This window comes from Sciurus vulgaris (genome assembly GCF_902686455.1).
Source record: "Sciurus vulgaris genome assembly, chromosome: 6".
Lineage (NCBI taxonomy): Eukaryota > Metazoa > Chordata > Mammalia > Rodentia > Sciuridae > Sciurus > Sciurus vulgaris.
The window spans coordinates 65365948-65387151 of NC_136466.1; the positions used below are offsets into that span (position 1 = coordinate 65365948).

The 21204-nt window shown below is 45.0% G+C and overlaps 1 protein-coding gene across 9 annotated transcripts in view; it reads left to right on the plus strand.

Annotated features, from left to right (window-relative positions):
• The window catches only part of PPP2R2B (protein phosphatase 2 regulatory subunit Bbeta), a 465343-nt gene that overhangs the window by 403148 nt on the left and 40991 nt on the right, over nucleotides 1-21204 (plus strand). For all 9 annotated transcript variants that reach the window (XM_079144770.1, XM_079144771.1, XM_079144776.1 and 6 more), the window contains one exon: nucleotides 9735-9912. In XM_079144770.1, coding sequence (XP_079000896.1) covers nucleotides 9735-9912 — 178 coding nt within the window. The remainder of the gene's footprint in view (nucleotides 1-9734; nucleotides 9913-21204) is intronic.

The following is a 21204-nucleotide window of genomic DNA, read 5'->3' on the forward strand; positions in this document are numbered from 1 at the left end:
TACATAAACATATATTTGCCTTGAGACATTAATGTCTTTCCTTCCTATTAGACTTTAAATTCCACGGTGCAATCTGTTTGTTCACGCCATACACGTACTGTGTACTGCAGTGATTGGCATTTAATAAGTGTTTGTCAAATAAAAGAATATAATTCTAAGATATTTAATAACCTGAAGCACAAAGCCTGATTTGGTCCAAAGGGGCTTTTCCTCTCAGGCTTATTTCAATCTATATGACAAAGCCAGGGAAAGAAGAAATTAGGAACATATTGAGGCTGTTGAAGGGTGTGAGCAGGAAAATCTAAAAATTATATTATTTGGATAGGATTCCTTGGGGGTTTGGCGGGGTGCTGTTGAGTGGCAGTTTCATTCTGGAAAGAACAGCTCTGGTATGTCGCTGTAAGCGGGAGCCAACCTATCCCTCCTGCATTTTGAACTCCATCCACCATTGATCCGGAGGAAGCAAGTTTTTTGACCAGAGTGAGGCTTAATGCTCCATTAATTCTCTGACAGAAAATGCCCCAGAACCAAGAGAGATGTGTCTACAGAAAATAAACCTCAGAATAGACAGCACAAGAGGCTTTTAATTCTTCTTTTCATTTTTTTTAAATGGAATTAAGATGCGTATTTTTAAAAATGAAAAATGACTGGCATTCTTCCCACTGAAAATGGAAAGTAATTTAATTTGTTAGTGGTTCATTTTATTTGACAGTCTTTGTATATACTCGATTTGGTTTGTTACACTGAATTACCCTTTAATAATGGGTACACATAATGCCAGACTCTACCCCCCAGGTTGGTTTGATAATTGGATGAGCGTCCATGTTGTTTGAGGTTTTCATGACAACGAGGACAGAAGTGATTTGGAAAACTCCTAATCAGAAGAGTTTTTTGTTTTTTGGGTTTTTTTTTTTTTTCCTTCTTCTTCAGTGAAGTTAATTGCTACTCAGTGACCATTCTTTCCACTAGCCATTTTTTTTTTTTTTTTTTTTTTTTTTTTTTTTGCCATTTTTCCTGAGCAATGCTAAGTTCCCAGAGTGGGTGAAAGGGAAGCTAAAAACCTCGTAGCCAATAGAAAAAGTCAGAAAACCTGTAGGCAACCTCTCAAAGTAATCATTTTTTTTGTGATTGGAAAGATGTGTAAGAATGCCAAGAGTATTATAGGGGCTGGCCAAAGTTCAAGGTCAACTCCACCCCTTAGTCATTGTATGACCCGGGCAAGCTTCATGACCTCTTCCTGCTTCAGGATTTCCACCCATAAAGTGGGAATGCCTTCAGTGCCTGCCTTATAAGACCATTATGAAGACTTAGATTCATGGCGTGTATAAAGGGCTTGGGACAATCCTGGCACAAAGCAAGTTCTCCATGAATGTTTAGATAGTAGGTATCAGGCCCTGTGCAGCTTCTCAGCAACACTGCTGAGAGAGGTGCTCTCCCTAACATGGAAGGGAGCACTGATAATAAAGATTAAGTGAAGTTCCAGGCCCCTTGGCTGGTAAGTGGCACAGCCAGGATCTAAGCCCAGGTCGTAAGATTCCAAAACCTCTTGTATCTCCTACTACTTCAAACTGTGCTTACATGCTCCCTAGAAAAGTTTAGGAAAGCCACATACCTTCGTGAGCACTTTTAAGGAAATAATTAAACCTTGCCACCACAATGTTAAATAATCACAGAAAATGTGATTTCAGTAATATTTTAATCATTGCCAGTTTGAAATGAACTGTTTTATCACTTTTGTCATGCCATCAATGGAATTTAAATGCCATTGTAACTGGATCGCCACCAATATTCACTAAAAGAATATGTGAACAAGTTCTTTAAAAGTCTCTATAGTGTTCATTTTTTTTTTCCTCTAGGTATGTTATTTTTATCACACGTATCCCAAATAAATGTTTAAAGCATTTTTTTTCATCATTTCTACAATGAAAATAGATATCTACAAGAGGCTTTCCCCCTATGGATTTAACTGTTAGGATTTGAAATTTTCTTCTAGGCTGTTACTATGATTATTGATAGAACACAATTCACCAGAACAAAGTAAACATAACTCTAACAACTAATAATAACAAATACAAAATAGATCTTATTAGAAATGTGTAAACTGGGGGAGGAGCATTTATGGGTCCTTGATTAAAGGGATTATCCCACGTCCCTCCCAGAAATCTTTATGTCCCCGTCGTGTACCCTAGTAAAATTCAGGGTGGGTACAGGTCTTTTCTGACTTTGTTTTGCCAAGGGCAGGAGGAGAACGTAGGTTGTGGGTGTGTCTGGAGATGTGATTTTAGATGGGAAGACACACGGAAGTTAGGGACAGTTTCCTTTAAAACGGTGGTATCTAATTCCTGGGAAGTCATTGCCTATTTCAAGGGACGCAGTGCCCTGCTGAAGATGGCTGCTCCATCCCACTGAGCTCAATTGCTTTGGAACTGGGCTGTTTGCGGAAGGACTGAATGACTCTCCCATTTGCAAGATGACTTGCTCCTCTTCCTTTGGCCTTTATCCCAAATCTACAGGTTGGACCCTGGAGAGCCATGAAGGGTACTTCCTGAAGGAAGCCCAGTGAACAGGCAAGGGTCACACTTGAGGAGAGGCTGGACTGTGGACTCCCCAACCCTCTCATGGCTTGGGATAGCTTCTTCACCCCAGATTCTCCACTGGGGCTCAAACCTGTGGTCCAAGGGCACCAGGGTCACCCTCTCTTTTCACCAAACATGAGGTACACCCAGGACTTGAGCTCTCTCTCATTTGCCTTTTCTAGATCAGACATCCTCCATTGCCTCTGCTTCCCAAAACGGCTGGTTATAGAGAAAAAGGATGGGGAGTTGTGTATTGTTGGTTTCTGCAAGCTTCTCAAGGTCACTCTGTGGCAACTGCCCAGCTTGTAGTAGATGTTCAATAAATATTTGCTGAGGGCTTTATCTGGGGTCAGTGTGTTGTCAAAATATCCCTAAATGCACTTCCTAACTGGTGACATGAAACCCACCTCTTCCTGTAGCCTTAATTCATGCAGTGAGTCAAAAAGACTGGTCTGCTCACCCCCGTGAGATTCCACCTAGAGTTTCTCCGTGGCTTTGGTCCATTCACACCCTTCAAGTGACTCCCTCCCTTCTTCTTCCACGACTTCATCTTCTTCCTGTGTTTTATCTCCTACCTGACCATACCTTCTCTCTGAGTCTCGCCTTGAATCTGTCAACATGACGGGGTGCTGGAGGTTGCCATGGTAAATACAGCTGTTGTTTTTCCCTGTGAAAAGTCGCTCAGGGAGGTGCAATAAGTCCTCCCCCAGCCCCTCCCTGCTGTGTGGTTCGCAGATGTCTCCTAAAAGGGGGGCCTCAGGGCTTCCTGTTTTCCAGGGCTCTGCTCAGCTTTTGTGTGTCTCTGAAGCAGGGCATTGTGACCTGCCAACCCCCACTTAGGTGCCCTGGAAGATTGTGAAGAATCGCTGGTGTGGTCACCAAATAAGCTGAATGACAGCAGCATTCATTTTGTTAGTGAATGGGTTCTGGGAAGTGAAAGATGATCTGGTATTTCCTAAGAGGAGAGAGGCAGAAAGATAACGAGAAAGAAGGTGGAAGGCTGAATGGGGTGGGTAGCAACAGAAGGAATGGAGGGGAAGGGGGCAGGTGCCAGAAGATGATGATGTCTTAACAGAAAGAGGAGGCAGTAAAGGCAGCTAGGGGTGGGCAGTTACTGGCACCTTCCTCAGCTTTCCTCACCCTCACAATAAAATCCTCCATCAAGCTCTGCTGATCCAGCATCTTCCACCACTCTCTGGGCACAAAAGCTGCTTGTTTCTCCTCCAATACTGAGCATGCTCCAACCCCAGTGCCTTTGCACTTGCTCTTCCCCTGGAAGGCTCTTCCCCCAAAAGTCACATGACTTCCTCCCTCACTCCATTCAGGTCTCTGCTCAAGTGGTGAGCCCTCCGTGAGACCTTCCATGATCACCCACATCAAATACCATATTTCCCACTCTCTGTCTCCTTTCCTGACTCAGGTTTTCTTCACAGAGACACAAGAGCAGGTTCTCTGCTGTGTTCCCAGCCCCTAGAACATGACTGATATGGAGGAGGGATTTAATAGCTGTTCACTGAGTGAGGAAGGAAGTCACTGGCCCCACTCCCAGAAGGGGCAGCATTGCACACCTGCTGTCCCACTTGCTCTCCCCTGAGCTGTGTACCCACCTCAAACCCCGCCTGCCCTAGCAGTCTTCTCCTTTCTAAGGTCTGCCTCAACTCCCCTGGCAGTCACAGGGCCCCTTGTGTTGAGACTTTCTGAGGAGTGCCTTCTGAGCTCTTTCATGGCCTCCTCACGTGCCTGCTCTCTCCCAGAATTGCAGTGTGCTTTCCCAGGATGCAGAATGACTAAGGACTTAGACTCCTGAGACAACATCAGGGCTTGCTTTGCCTCAGGTGTGCTGTGTGGCTTTAGACAAATTACTTAGCCTGTCTGTGCTCAGCGTCCTTATCTGTGCAATAGGGATCCTATTAGGTACCAAGCTAATTCACTGATGTATTGTTAAGTGTTGAAAGCATCCTAGGCAGGCAGTGGAGTAGGAGGATGGAGGGAAGGGTGTGCCACTTGAAGTGGAGTGGACAGGGCAGGCTTCACCAAGGGGTGCCATCTGAACAGAGACCCGAAAGCTGTGCAGGAGGGAGCCACGCAGCTGTCTCAGGAAGAGCGCCCTCGTAATGGCCAACCGAAACACATCTCTGTGGGCCCTTTTGCAGGGGACTCGGGCTGTTCTTTCAGGCCTGGGATATTATTCGGTTGATATTCTAACATGGAAATGGGTGCCCAGGCCAGACGTGGGCCTATGGTGTTTGCCTTTTGGAATCAGCCTCCGGAGGATGAGCGGGGACTGGCTCAAGGCCAGGAGGAGGTTGAGGGGCCTCCCTGCATCCCAGCAGCTCAGAACCCCTGACCTGAGGGGCGGGACAGGCTCCTGCTCACCCAGCATTGCCTTGTCCAGTGCTGAGCCTCACACCAGCAACGACCAGTGTGCCCAGATGAGAGGGTCTGAACTGAGTGGAGGACCCGACCTGACCCTGGGAGGTATCTGCTTCTGGCTCTCTGGGCCTCTGCAGAATGGCCTAGTCAGGTGGCACAAGGCAACGGAAGTCTAGAACAGGAGACAGAAACCTGGGCTGTGCTAGCAACCCTTGTGGGGACCAGGAACAAGGGGCCTCACCTCTGGGGTCTCAATTCCCATCTCTATATTCCAGGAACTGCCCCAGGTTATTGTTTGCAAACTTCCCTTATCCACAGAAATAGTTCTTTAAGCAAGACATAATTGAAAATCCAAGACGTATCACCAAGAATAATGAAGGGGGTGAGGCCCAGACGCCATGGCCTTCCACCGAGTCCCCCAGACACGACGGTGGTGGTGATCGAGACGGCAGTGGTAGCAGCAGCTCAGGGAAGGGCTCTAAGCCCCTCCCATGCCTGATATCCCCTGATTCTCTGTCACATCTGTACAGCTCAGCATCTTTCCAAGGTTTTGAGTTGAACCAAATGAAATTACTGCTGTCCAGTAGTTTCCCGTGCAATAGTAGCTAAGTGTGCTTCTTTAGGAACCAAATTGCTTGGGTCCAGACCCCCACGCTTCACCTGGGCAGGCTTCTCTCCCCTGCACCTCCCCTGTAAAATGGGGGCGAGCAGGACTGTCCCTTGCTAGTTTGCTACTGATGGGGCCGAGGAGACAGCGCCTGGGGCCAGGCAGGCCAGGACTGAGGGCTCCAGACACACACAGTCTGCACACACCAAGGGAAGGGCTCGGGACGCCTCGGAGAAAACCCTGCCCTCGCTCAGCAGAGTGTCCAACTCTTCCTCCTGCCTGGCCCTAAAAGGAGGATGTGGCCAACGCAGGTGGGAAACCCGGTCCCAACATGGCTTCCTAATCCACCCATCCTGTCCTTTTCGAACCTCCAAACTTCCCTCTTTCTTCTCGTCAAGGAAACCCAGAGGCAGCAGACAAGTACTTTACCTGGGCTCAGGAATGACGCTGGAATACCAGGAGTGACAGCCAGTCCCCACCCTGCCCACACACCCCTGCCTCATCCGTGCAAAGCGTCAGAGGCTGCATCCCCAGGTCCCTGACGGAGCCTGTCCCCATTACGCAGTGCATCATGGAAAGTGTCAGCCTGGATTAGCCAGCAGGCCCGTCACAGTAAGCAGGAGCTCTGGGCTGGCTGGTCCCACTCTGTGATGCCTCTCTATCTGGCCCTTCCCGTCCCTGCAGCCTCAGGAAAGCTCTGCACATAAAACGAAGCATGAAGAGGCCCCAGCAAGAGTCATGGAGCAAGGGAGGTCTTACAGGTTCCCCTCCTGTGGCTCCAGGGAGCCTGCTTGAGCTCTGGCATCCCTGGGCATCGGGAGCCAGCAGGCAGCTCTCACCAGCTCAGGTGCAGGGTTCCTTTGTGACACTGTAAAAGCACAGCACGTTTCTATAAACACACAGAATGGATGTTCAAGACTACCAGAACTTATAACACCTGATTGGGGTGTCTTAACTGCAGAATTCTTATGACTGACGTCATTATTGCGGTCAATAATGCTACTTATTCTGTGAATTCTCCTGGAAATTTACTCACATCACAGAGCATTTATCACTTCCTCCCTGTATAATATTTCAGTGTGGGAGAGAATAGTCCAAAGAACATTAACTTTGTCATCAGAAATCCTGAGATCAAATTCTGTCTCTGCGTTCTGTTGCTGGGCAATCCTATCCACTGACTTACCCTCTCTGTGCCTGGGTTTGCTCTTTGTAATAGTACTTTGTGCTAGTACCTGTTTCACAGAGGTGTTGAAAGGATTATCTAAAATTGTGTAGGAAGAATGCCTTACATAGCAAAAGTGCCTAATAAATGTTTCAGGGCAGATTTCCTAAGACCAGTCATTTTTTTGTCCATTACAAAGCCTTAACTCAGGCATGCCTTTACCTGGTGTTCAATAGTATACACCATCCCTTTTAAAATTCTACCTAATTAATTACTCCTTGTTCTCCACCCTACATATGGAATGATCTGATCAAATCCTAAACTTGATCAGACCATGGTCATTACAAATTCTTTCATCTCTTCCTGTTCCTCTTGGTGTAATGGCAAAACTCTTCCTTACAGCTTGCCTCCTTGTCTGTCCTGTCACCTCATGTCCCACAGTAGTCTCCACCACTGTCACCATCTCAACTTCACCCATCATTCTTGCCTTGTTCACCCCCACCACAGGGCCTTTGCACATGCCATTTCTCTGACTGGAACATCCTTCCTTCCCCATCTGGCCTGGCTAAACCCCTACTCATCCTTCACATCTCTGCCCTTTCATGCATTTTCATGAAAGGCTCTCTAGATCTCCCTGACCCCTTAACACTGTCTTCTCTCTTTGGAGGCACTGCCCCCATTTTATTATGAGATGGTATAATCCATGTCTTTCTGCCCCAGGTGATAGCAGGACCTGGGTCTCATGCTCATCAGTTGAGGACTTTGCATAGCTCTTATAGGTGTTGCTGAAATAGGGAATGAGAGATTGAACTGGAGAGCAAACCATCTCGAATCCCCACAACCACCCTTCAGGATAACGAAGGCAAGCCGGGCGTGGTGGTGCACGCCTGTCACCCCAGTGGCTCGGGAGGCTGAGGCAGGAGGATAATGAGTTCAAGACCAGTCTCAGCAACGTAGTGAGACCCTTGGCTACTTTGCAAGACCCTGCTCAAAATAAAATTATAAGAAGGGGCTGGGGGCATAGCTCAGTGGTCAGGTGCCCCTGGGTTCCATCCCTGGTACCAAAAAGGACATAATTCAGGCACAGCAGGAACGGTCGCTGTTTTTCCTAAAGTCTGACCAGAGCTCAGCAGGAGCAGGTTAGCTGCCCGTGGTCCCTCACTGTCTGTGTTGGGACCTGGGTCTCCCATCCTGCCATCCCAGGCTCAAGCTACAGAACCACTGTCCATCACTGGAGTGTGGGACCCCACACGCCCCCTCCCCTCCCTTTCCTGGCACTCAGCAGACCCCGACTCTTCCCACATCCATACACAGCTGCCTCTGGTTTCCTGGACATCCAGCATCACCTCTGTCTAGAATGGTTTCCTATGAAGTCTTATTTAACACAACAGCTCTGTCAAATGTGAGCGCCACTCCCTGGAGACTGAGCTGGCAGAACTCTGTCTTCTGGAATTTATGTTGGTTGGTGAGTTGACCACACTTCACAAAATCCAGCCTTTTGTGGGGGCTGCTTCTCCCTACCACCTGGATTGAAGCCAATCCAGAAGCTGAAGCCTTAATCTACCACCTGGTATCAAATCAGCCAGGACTTAGTTGCCAGAGATGATTTGCCTGGGGGGGAAAAATCGCTTTTTGTTCCTTATTTTCCTGTTTCTGTGAAAGGCCTGCACCTGTGCTGTATGGTTGGTGTGGTTTGGTTTGCTTGTTTTTTAGTCTGTACCCCCTCTGGTGTTTGTGTTCTCACTCACTTTCTGAGGAGTCAGTTCACCCAGAATTCAAAGTGATGTGTCTTTGTTCATATTTTCTACAGAAATTTATGTGTGGGGAACTATGTCACTGCCTGATTCTCTGACCTGCCAAGAAGAAGACTCTTACTGGATTTGTCAGACATTCAGCAAATATGTACTAAGCACTTTTTACGGATCAGTAGAGTGATCATGTGACTCATTGTCCAGCCAGGCACACAGCTATAATCCCAGCGGCTCAGGAGGCTGAGGCAGGAGGATCACCTTTTTTGAGGCCAGCCTAGGAAACTTAGCAAGACCCTGTCTCGAAAAATTGAAAAGAACTGGGGAAGTGTCTCAGTGGCAAAGTACTCCTGGGTTCAATCCCCAACACTGAAAAGAAATTTCTTTATTGTCCAAACTGGCACAGGTTTGAACATGGTAGTGGAAGCCACCTGGTTAGCACTCCAAGACAGTAAGTGTGAACCAAGATTTTCTCAGGGTAACGAGGACATAATTGGAACCCTACATATTAATGGATGAATGAGGTTAGTAGAGTCTTAGAAGATGATAAGTTTTTCAAAATGCCCTTAACGATTGAGGACAAAACCCAAAGGGAGTCTAGGCCTCCAAAGCCAAGCGATAAAAAGACATAAGGATAAATTGAGATTCAAGTTAAATAAGATTTCTAGAATTTCCCCACAATTTCCTTGTAAAAATAGATTTTATGCTTAAGAAAATAAAACTGGAACAATATCTCTGGAAGGCAATGTCCCCACAATAGCGTCCCAGCTCCCCTGAGACAAGGCCACCTGGAAGGTCCTGGGAAAAAGTTTAGAATTTGTAATGAATGAAATTTCCCATCAGGGCCAGATGATGGTAGTACTTCTGAGAAAGGAGAATAACTGAAAGGACCCAAAGTGAACAGGAACAGATGTGTATTCTACAACTTGAAACATCTTTATTGTGGTTAACTTTTTGGGGTGCTACTGGAGATTGAACCCAGGGGTTCTTAACCACTGAGCACATCCCCAGCCCCTTTTTAAAAATATTTTATTTAGAGACAGGGTCTCGCTGAGTTGCTTAAATCCTCGCTAAGTTGCTGAGGCTGGCTTTGAACTCACGATCCTCCCGCCTCAGCCTCTCAATCTGCTAGGATTGCAGGCGTGTGCCACCACGCCCAGCCCAACTGTGGTTAACTTTGCATGTGGTAAGGAAGGCCATAAATATGTGCACTCTCTTCCCAGGGGAGAGCTTTGGTTCTGAAGTGGTTTGTTTCTCTTGCTTGCCAGGTCCCTGTCCTGAGACCCATGGACCTGATGGTGGAGGCGACCCCGCGAAGAGTATTTGCCAACGCACACACATATCACATCAACTCCATATCTGTCAACAGCGACTATGAGACCTACATGTCAGCTGATGACCTGAGGATTAACCTATGGAACTTTGAAATAACCAATCAAAGTTTTAGTATCCTTTCCTTACAGCCAATAATCAGTTGACCTGAATCAAGAGTTTCCAGGTATGAGTGGGCTTGGGAGGAGAAATGGAATAGGAGAGAACAATCACAATGGCACTTAGGCAGAACTTGTCCCTCTTAAAATACACTGGTATCTATGAGACGTTCATCCTGAGCAAGTTAGGAAAATATTGAATGACAAGTAGTGGGCCCAAACTAGCTCTGGATTAGAACTCTGAATCCATTCCTTTATGCAATGGCATTTGTGTGGCATGAGTTAAAATTAGATGTGACTTTACCAACAATAAGGCCCTAGAGCTCAGTTAGGACTCCTCCTTCTGTTAAAGGATTCGTAAATGGTCTCTGTGACAACATGGTTTACATGTTTACCACGAGGTTTACATCAGATGGTTTCTATTGGATCTTAATAGTGACAATAATAGCAGCTACTGTGTGTTGAGTTCCAAGCACTGGGACTAGGACCTTTGAGCACAGCATCTCTTTTTTATCTCTCCTCTGAATTATAATATGCACACAGATAAGCATGCATACCATAATTATACAGCTTGATGGAATTTCACAGATTGAACTCACCTGTACTCAGCATCCACAGGCCAGACCTCCTGGCTACTTCAATCTCTTGAGGGTATATCTGATATTACAAACCTATAATATAAGTATTATTATCTCCCATTTAACCAAAATTTATAGAAGTCAAGATAATTCCTGTATGAGTGCCTGGAACAGGATTCTCACCCCACTATCCGGGCCCTGTTTGTTTCATTTTTATGTGATCTTAAAAATTGGTCATTTATTGAGCACCTGTCAGGTGCTCCACCCCTGCAGAAGCCTGACTCCTCACTCTGATTCCCAGCTCAGCTCGTGCTTCCACCCATCAGCTAAGCGACTGGCAGGCAACTCAGTACCCAGCTTCCCTCACTCCCAACCCGGTCTGCCCGTGCGCGCTGTCAACCTTCCCCCTAAAATATACCTCAAATCAACTCTCACCTCTCCTCCCCACGCCTACCAGTCCACGAGCACAAGCCACTCACCTCAGTGACACTACCCTTTTCCCTGGCCTCCTTTCTTGCTCTCCTGCATTATACGAGCACTATAAATCAATCAGAGTAGACTCTACAGCATGCAGTCCAGCTATCAATCTTTTCCTACTAAAAACAGCTTTCTATTGAACATAAAATAAAATCCAAGCTATATTCTCAGGCCAGATGCCACACCACCTGGACCCTGCCTCCCTCCTTGATACCTATCATATCACTCTTCCCTAATTAACTCTGTCTCGGCTGACTGACCACTTCTCTGTTCCCGGTAAACTTTGTTCTTCCATTCTTTGCATCTGCTGCTCCCTCTTTCTGCCACACTCTGCCCCCAGAGTTCACAAGGCTACCCACATGTCATTATTCAGTCCTCAATCTAATGTCATCTCTGCAGAGGCACCATCTCCCAAGTAGCCACCAACAACTCTCTATCCCTCTTACCTTTGTGGTACTTAGCATTATCTGAAATTGCTTTTTATTTGTGTATTTTTAATTTCCACATGTTGGAATGTAAATTCTCTGGGACCAGAGACTTCGTTTGAGCCACTGCTCTATTCCAGCATAGGGAGCACTCTGCATATATGAAGCAGGTTGCATGTGTCCAGTTTGTAGTAGTAGTAGGTTATCACAGTTAGAGGTATCCAGTAGGCAGTTGACTATGAAATCTAACCTGGAAATTTAAGCTAATAAAAAGTTTATAGGAAAGCTCTGAGTGTTCTGATATAAATAAGATCCACTAATGGTTCAAACACATAAAAGATTATTTCTCCTATAAAGCCCAGTAATGGCAGTCCCCATAGCAGCAGCAGCATCCAATCAATAGCACAGGTCCTCAGGTCTTTTCCATCTTCTAACTCCCAGGTGCCACCGTGCTTATCTGTAGCAGACAGCAAGAGGGGGAGGTTGCACAGGCCCACTCAGGAGATTCCTACAAGCCAGGCCCTAAAACAGTATGCAAACCGTTGGCTACAATGCAGCCACGTGACCACCTTTAAATGCAAAGTAGGCTAAGAAATGTATTCTAGCAGTGTGCACAAGGAAAAGAAAAGACCTGGTTGGGGTTCACAGCTAGCTAGTCACCAGCACAGAGAACGCTCAGTCCCCAATGACTTTTCAGGCAAGGCATCTTCAATCAGGTACTGGGACTTATGAGATATATTTGGAGACACTGAGAACTGACCACCAGGACTGTGACTGGCATCTTTTGTTGATTGCAGAACAGACGCGACATACTGTCTGGGTCTAGGAGAACCTGCCTACGGATTTTGCCTGGCAGGGCAGCTGCTGATAGAATGAGAGTGGGTGGTGGCTCCCTTTCCCTCTTTACATCTATTCCGAGAGCCAGAAGTCTGCTCGGGCTCAGCTGGCTGTCATGCTGAGCTTCTGCTTCCCCAGCCTAGGTGGCATGTGTTTTGAATTCTGCCTCCAGGCCTTCAAGGCGGAGGGAAGTTTCTTTAGGCATTTTGGGAGACAGATGCCTTGGGGAGAATGCAAAGGGGAAATATTAATAGTGCGGTTTAGGTGATATGCTGCAGATGTGTGACAGCCTGCCAGATGCCAGCTTACAAATGAGACCGTACCATTCACCCTTAAAGCCGCCATATGTAAAATAATCATCGTCATCATGAGGATGATGATAACTGATATCTATATAGTTCTTTTCAACCACACCGCCCTGAGCACTAAGACTGTACAAACTGGGACCCCTTTGCCTCTTGTCACTGAAGTGTAGCCACCTCTGGGGTGGAGGCGACCATTTTTCTAAACAGTCTCAGAAAAGCACCAAGCACCAGGCATGACTGAAATCCTGTGGTGTTTAGCCCCTTTCTGTTACATCTCTTATCCTCCAAGGAAGCAGAAGAAATGTGGCTTGGGACAGAGGAAAGTGAGTTTCCCAAAATGTGGTTCAGACACCACTGGGGTGGTAGGCAAGAGGCTTCTAAGCAATGTTTAGACTTTTTTGTTTTCCTAATTACAATGAGTATTAGAGAACACAACTATCATACCTATCCTGTGAGTTCACAGGTACTGAAAAATTCATTGAGATCATGAAGAAAGTACATGTCAAGTATTAAGTCAATAGCAAGACAAGCGGTCTGGAGATAGGGTTAGAAAAAGTCCTGACTGCCAGGCTTGGCATCAGTGTAACATTGGCATCATGACTGAGCACTCAGGTTTTAGAGTCCAGTAAGCACAGCATTCTCTCACCCAGCTCTACTACTTTCTGTCTGTGCAGATCTTCACATTTCCCAATTGACTTAAGCCTCTATTTTCTATTTTGTCATCTGCCCAGACGAGCTGTGTCAAAGAGGACTGATAATTACACACACACACATACACACACATATACACTCTTCAGGCAGTACCTTCCTAAGTAAATAATTGATAAATAGGGACTAATACAATCATGATTATTGTTCTTTTTAATATTTAGTCTGTTTTATTGATAGACTTATCCATTATAGAAATTCTTGGAATATACATAATTTTCTTTTATAACTTAGCACTTCTCATGTGCAATATTATATTAAAAGATATGTTTTTAATTTATTTTTTATTAGATGATTGTTGAAAGGACAAGGAAACTAGAAAAGGGAAATATTACAATGGTGGATTGTGTTGAATTCTGTTGAATTCATTATCTGGGTCATCTTCTCAATTCTAGACTCTTCTTTTGGCTCTACAGTTGGCTAATCTTTGCAAGATGTTACTTTTTGTGCCCTAGTTATCAGATATTTGCATGATCTCAGGTCCAACACTTTGTGTTTAGCTCCAGGTCAGAGCAAGACATTACTAACCCTTATGGCACCTAGCCATGAATCTTGTCCTTCCCGTTGCTCCCTGGCTGTGTTATAGATCCTGGCTTAAAGTGGACAAATGTTGATCTTAATGAATGAACCGTAATATCTCATTTCTGTATAGGGTAAGAGGCAGCCCTAGCTTTTCAATAAATGAAAATTGCTTTTAAAATGTTGCTTATTAATGAAAGCTGTTATGCCCAGGACCCTTTTGAATGCTTTTTCTTGGGACTAAGAATGAGTTGACTTGGGTTTGTTTTTAGTCCAAGATAGAAGCTAGTAAATAGACCCAAACTGAGTAAAAGTACAGTCACAGCCCTCAACAACTGCACATTAAGCACCTGTTTTATGACCGGTACTGCACTAAGCCTGAGGATACAAAAGTAAAAAGAAACAAATGTTCTGCTTTCAGAATGACATCAAATAATCACACTATTGAGTATATAATTATAAATTGAGATATGTTCTATGAGGGAAAGGAATAGAGTTTTAGGAATGCACTTTTTTAAAAAACCTGCCTCAGCCTGGGGAATAAATAGGCTTTGCTGAGAAACTGTTAAGATCTGAAAGAGGAAGAGTATGAGCTAACTTGCCAAAGAGGTGTAAAGAGATTTGTCCAGTATGTGCAAAGCTTCTGTGACAGGAGGGAGCATGAAAAATTAGAGAAACTTTAACCACCATCACTGGAGCCCAGCGGAGGTAGCATGATATAAGCAACGATGGAAAGGTCAGCAGAAGCCATGCCTCGTAGAAGTGTATTCTCTAGGAATGAGACAGGGGACTTCCCAAGGAAGCCAGCTGAACTCCAGGATACTCCCTTTTTGATCTTAGCAGCCCTGTGTGGACTGAGATGAGGCCCATTTGGGATTGATGCCATTATTAAAGGACTGTATAACTTCAACCTTGCTTTGCAGCCTCTGGTGCCCCTTAGTACCATGGACAGCTGCCTCCCCTTTAATTCAGTGGGATTCTGCCAGACAAGTTTTGGGGGAAGTGTGGGGCCTAGTACAAATTGCTCTACCTTGTTGCTGCCAATGACTTTTATCCTGCTGAAGATCAAAAGTACAATTCAATTTCACAAAAAGGCATTTAATGTGCCTCATGCAGTGGCGCATGCCTGTAATCCCAGTGCTCAGGAGACTGAGGCAGGAGGATTGCGAGTTCAAAGCCAGCCTCAGCAACAGCAAGGTGCTGAGACCCTGTCTCTAAATAAAATACAAAATAGGGCTGGGATGTGACTCAGTGGTCAAGTGCCCCTGAGTTCAATCCCTGGTACCACGCCCCACCCAAAAAAAAAAGGGCATTTAATGTAAAATAAAGGCCTCTGGTCCAAAGACACTTCCAGCACTTAGCCTGTGCAAACCAGAGCAATGCACTACTTTCCTAAGTAAAAGTGGCCATGGTGTATTTTCCCAGGCTGGGTGCCTTGCTTGTGTGGATGCTGATCCTCTACATTGGAGGCCAGCCTGGGGATCTCTGGAGTAGGATCTCTTTTCCCATAAGAAAAAGTCCTTTGGGTCCTTTATTATCAAAAAAAGAGGGCAGAATCCAGCCATGCAGATTTTGGGTTTCTTTAGCTTCCTCAGAAGAGGATAACTTAGTAGTTAAACTATAGACTCTGAAGTCAGATTCACTGGATTTGAATCCAGCTCCATCTCCTAAAAGTTATAGAGCCTTAATAAGTTACTCACCATCTCTGTAACCCTGAGTTTCCTCAACAGTTAACAGAGATGGTGATACAATCTAAGGCTACTGTGAGGATTGAGGGAGGTGATCTCCAAAGTGCTAGGCAGAGTACCTGGCACAGAACAAAGACTCCTAGGTGTAGTTGTTACTATGTGGAACATTCCCCAGCCCACTTTTCCTCCTGCCATGTTGCTTGGATACTGTTCTCTCCCAAGAAAACCACAGGCTAAATAATTCACACTGTGCAGGCCTGGCAACTTGGTCTGTCAATCTGTTTTGCTATTCTGCATTAAAAAAAAAAAAAAAAAATGCCTAGAGAAGTCTGCTAAGTCACAAGAATGAATTAAAGTAAAAGCCACAAACATTTGCTGACCATTTACTATGTGAGCTAGAGGTGACATGAAAAATAAAACTACAGCCCTAAAGTCATGACCCAATAATTGGGAAGTGAGGGGGATGCAATCAAACTTCAGCCAAAGAAGCAGAACCAGAGAGCTGTGTGGATACAGAATGAAAACATTCTCTGTACAGGGGAAGAGAGGGAGACAGGGGGTGTGATTGACTTATACCAATGGCTTTACCTTGCAATGGTGTAGCTGGCTCAGATAGTTCAAAGGCTGTAGGACAGGAAGTGAGGAAGGGATAATCACAAGCAGGCTGGAACCCCCAAGTCTTGAGCTGGCAGCCAGGAAAGAAGTCTTAGAGGAAAGATAGAGCAATTGCAGACCCAGCAGCCCTTATGGAAGGCCTAAGCATTTTGCTAAATGCCTTTGGGCTGATTAAGTCAGACCCACGGAGAACGGTCTCCCTTCTGATTGACTTAGAGACAATTAATCAGAGCCTGCATTCACATCTGCAAAATCCCGTCATGGCAACACCTAGGTGAGTGAGTGGTTGAGTGACAGTGTGTGTATGCTGCAAGCCGGCCACTTCCTCCCTTTCACCCTCTAACTCTCCAGAGAATATCCCCTGTAGCCTGACCTAACCTGAAAAGCGAAAGCAAAGCTCAAGGAATGTAACCTCACCAAGTGAACACATCATGAAGTCTTCAGAGTCGAGTGTAGGGACAGAAGGAGGCAAACATGTAACCACACTAGGAGAGGGAAGTCTAGCAATTTTTTAAGCCTGTACTAAGTGCCAGGTATGTGCCAGGTACCATAACATCTCCTGCATTTTTTTTTTTTCTCTTCCTTCATTTGCCCATGAGTTAAAAGGGTTAAAATCATTCGAGACTATATAACTGGTCCCAGAATTTGGGATTAAAATTCAGGCCTCTTTTATTCCAATTTACAGTAAAATTATGTTACACTATAATCTGTAGTAAGTGTTCTCATGAAGGTGGACTCAAGGCACTGTGGATGCCCAGGACAGGAAGGATCCAGAAAGAATCCTAGAATGCTTCAGAACAAAAGGGACATCTGAGGACTAGGGATAGCATCAGTGGCAGAGCCCTCATCTCACATGTGCGAGAGCCTGGGGTCAGCCCCCAGCAGTGCAGTAAGTGGGTGGGCGCACATCTGAGCGGCCTTGGAAATTTTCAAAAGGTAGAATTTCAGGCTGTCTGTCCTATTTGAGTAGGAAAGAGTTTATGGTTTAGGGAATTTCAAGTGCTTCCCCAATTATACAGGGTGACTCAGCTCAACGTCTTTTGAAACTCACTATTTACTTAATATGGCATTATGTGGCTCTCCATCAGACCCCTCAGACTAAGCCAAGCCATTGGTAAACATCCCAGGAGTATTTGCACATTGGCTTTTTCTAAACCCTTAAGAGGGAAGTATTCCTTGGAGTCCTCTTGTGAGATCTCCAGTACTTATCAAGCAACATATCCTTTCAAATGATAAAATCTGGATGCTTTGCAATCATTGCTCAAGATTCAAAGATTAAATTTTGACCTTGGTAAAAAGAAAGGACCTTACCAGGCATGGTGGCACACATCTGTAATCCCAGCAACTCTGGAGGCTGAGGCAAGAGCATCACAAGTTGGATCACAAGCCAGCCTAGGAACTTATAGACCCTGTCTCAAAAAGGGCGAGGGGTGTAACTCAGTGGTAGACACCCCAAGGTTAAATCCCCAGTAAAACACACACACACACACATACACACACACACATACCTCAAAGCAACTCAATACACCCTAAAAGGGAATCTAACCCTAATATGATCAGTGTTTAAGGCCAAGATAGGACTATTTTCCTCCTTCAGAACTGGCTGACTGCAAGTGGGATGTGAGAAGCCTCAGCACTTTTGAACAGGAGACCTCACACAGGTAAATGCAGGTTCCACTCTGCAGCATGGTCAAACCTCGAAGTCTTGCAGAAAGAGGGACCTTCCTTGGCTCTCTGACCTGTGATTGGCTTAGGTAGGACCTAAGAGAAAGAAGAAAGCTCATCAATATCAGCAAAAATCTGGAGTAAAGAGACAGGCAGCTGTTCCTGCAGAAGCCCACAAAGCCGATGTGTATAAACACTCTCCTTGGAGAGATGTGTTCTTCCCTCAGGAAATGGAATTTAGACCAATAGAAAAACCACTTAACAATTTTTCTCCATTATCCCACTTGATAATTGAAATTCTTAGGGGCTTTTAATAGGATTATATTCATTTAAAGGCAAAGTAATTGAAGCCCAGAGAAATAAAATGACTTTCCCAAGTTCTCTCAGCAAAACAGAATGAGATCAAAACTGAAACCCAGTCTCCTACCCACATTTTGCTGCAATTATAACATTTATCACAATGTTTTCTTGGACTTCACCCATAGAGATGAGGTTTCGGCTTTGTCAACTCTTTCATAAAGGAGTCTAAGCCAGGGAAACTACTACTTTTTTAATGTTTACTATTTCTTTGCTGAACAGTATACAGTAATTGTAGAGATTTTGGAAAAATAACCAATAACCTCACCACCAATTTTGCAGTATGTATGGTATATTTGCCTCACAATTTAAACTTAATTTTAGCTAATTTGACCATAGAAGAGAAAAATCAAAAAATTCAACCTCTTTTTTTTTTCTTCTTCTTCTCTCTCTTTTGGGTACTGGGGATTGAAGTCAGGCACTTGACCAGTAAGCCACATCCCCAACCCTATTTTGATTTGTTTTTAGAGACAGGGTCTCACTTTGTTGCTTAGTCCCTTGCTTTTGCTGAGACTGGCTTTGAATTTGAGACCCTTCTGCCTCAGCCTCCCAAGCCATGGCTCAGCTCAAACTCTTGATTTACCCAGGAACTTTCCTTCTATTTAGTCTGGGACACAAACACACAAATGTCCACCCTTACACAGCTATGTATACTTTTTCTGTCCCATTTTATTTTTCTGCTTAGCAGTTATATCTGTCAAATATCCTGCATGTCACGCTTGTTTACCTTGCTTATTGACCACGTTCCCCTTAAAATAGAGGCTGCGTAGATCAGAAGTATTTCAGGCTGCTTTGGTCACTGCTGTATCCCCTGTGCCCTGAAAAGTGTGAGTGGGTTGTGGATTCTTTGGAAACACTTTATGTGAAGGAATGAATGGATGAACAGATCACAGGTACTAAAAGGCAACTTACATGCTGAGCTCAGCATCCAATCTCCCTACAAGACAGAGCTCTATTTTCTCCCTGTCTCTGGCTTTCAATCTGATTTTTTTTTTTTAATGTGGCTGTGTTCAGACTGTACCTAACTTTGTCCCAAAATTTCCTCCCCTAAAATCATATATAAAATACATATAATTATGTATAATATATAATTATAAATATATAATTATACATATATATACAATAAATGTAGAAGCGTCTTAATTCATTCTCCATCCTAAAATACCACTTCATTAAAAGAACATGTGGAAATGGTGCTGGCAGTTGAAAAAATATTCCTAGAACTTCCCTGATAAAACTATCACCAACATTTCCGCATCTTGTCTTTTAAGTCATCATTTTTAGAGTGTAAGGTCAAACTGCATTATGATAACACTTGAGCTAGAATTTTTCATACAGTGATTTTTACAGGTGTGGAAATTTCACTGTCAAAACAATGTAAAGAGATAGATAAAAGTTTGCTTAATCACTTCCTTATTTCTGTCTATTGATTTGGATTGCTGTCCATCTTTTTCTTTTTTTAATGTTGCAGTAGACTCTTTTTGGTATTGCGATTTGCTCTACTTGGATTAAGGAAATGACTTTTGAATGGCCTCACACTCCCCTTACCACCCTGTGGTGATCCTTTCTGTTCCCTCTCCCCACCACTGATGTAATTTATGGCTCTGGCTTCTTATTTGTTGGAATCAGATCCCTTAAGGGGTGACCTCCCAGTGTCTTCAATTATTATTTTAAATGATGCCTTAGGCTACTGCCTGGCACAGCAGTGCCTCACCTTCCTGCCTTCTGCCTTCCAAGCATGGAGCTCAACTACCCAGCTGCCTGTGCCCCCTCCTGTCCTCAGAGCTGCCTCCAGAGTCCCAGCAGAGAGCCAGATTAACCCCTTTTGTTAGCAGAGACAATTTGCCTAGGTTTAGCATTAATAAGGAGTGCCATAAGCAGTTGGGGTCAGAAAGAACATATCTGTCAAGCCCCAGGGTTAATTTAATAGCAATCTGTTGGCTGTCTACGTTTGATATTAGCTGTGAATCCAATGCTGTGTTTTGCCTTTGCCATTTAGTTTTTTGGGACAACAGGGAAATAATTTGGACAGAGTGCTCCAAAGGATAAGAGGAGAAAATTGACTGTCACAATGCATCATTCCAGATAATACAGGGAGCCATGCCTTCCTTGCTCTTTTCTGCTCCCCCACCCCCATCCCAACACAAAGGGCAAAACAACCCATGCTGAAAACACACTTTTGCCTTTGCAGTAGCACTGCGGGAAGAGCCTGAGTTCCAGGGATGCACCGTGACATTTCCTTCCACCTTCCCCATAAGTCACTGGATTTCTGGCAATGCCTCTCTCCCATGCTTCTAGAAGTCACCAAGTCCTCCATTAGAAAATAAGTGAAGGCATCCTTGTCAGGTTTTTGTCCAATTTCTGGTTAAAAAAAAAAAAATTATAGGACATAAAACTTCTGGTTTGGGAAAATGTCACCAAAGTGGTAGGTGACAGGCCCAAAGCAGAAGAGAGGGTGCTGCCCTCCCAATTAGCCAGGCACCAACTCAAAGAAGGTCAGATGCTTGGGAAGGCTGCTCATCAGGGAGGCAGCATGACACTGGGGTCCAGAACTCAGGCTCCTGAGTCTCACGAACTTGGCCTTAAAGCCCAGCTGTGCCCCCATGATTCACATGACCTTAGTGATTTATCTCAGTCATTGTTTGCTCAGCTATAAAATGGGACTGTGATCGTCCTGATGGTAGGAGGCTGAGAGGAGGGGCCAGTGAGAGGGCACATGCGTGCTTAGCACAGCGCAGACCCAGCGCCTGGTAGACCTCAGCTGCTGTGGTTGCGATCTGCCTTATCTTCACCATCATGCTTGTTAAAAAAGGGAGTAGATCATGGTTTATGCCCTGAGCCCTACAGGCAAACCCCATAAGTCAAAAGGCAGACTCAGACCCAGAAGGGAGAAAAGCAGAAGGCTGGTGGATGAGGTGGGTGAGGGCTGGCCTGGCGGTCCAGGATGGGTGGAAAGAAGGACAGATCCAGAAGCAGGGCCCTAAGCAGATTCAGTGGGCACATCCCCATGAACGTGTCCCCGGGGGCGGAGGGGTGTTCCTGGTGTCATGGATGTGCTGTGGCACTTTGTTTTCACACATTCTGACTTCGGGGCTTTATTTTTAGGTGGCTGTAGCACCTCCCCCTCCTCCACC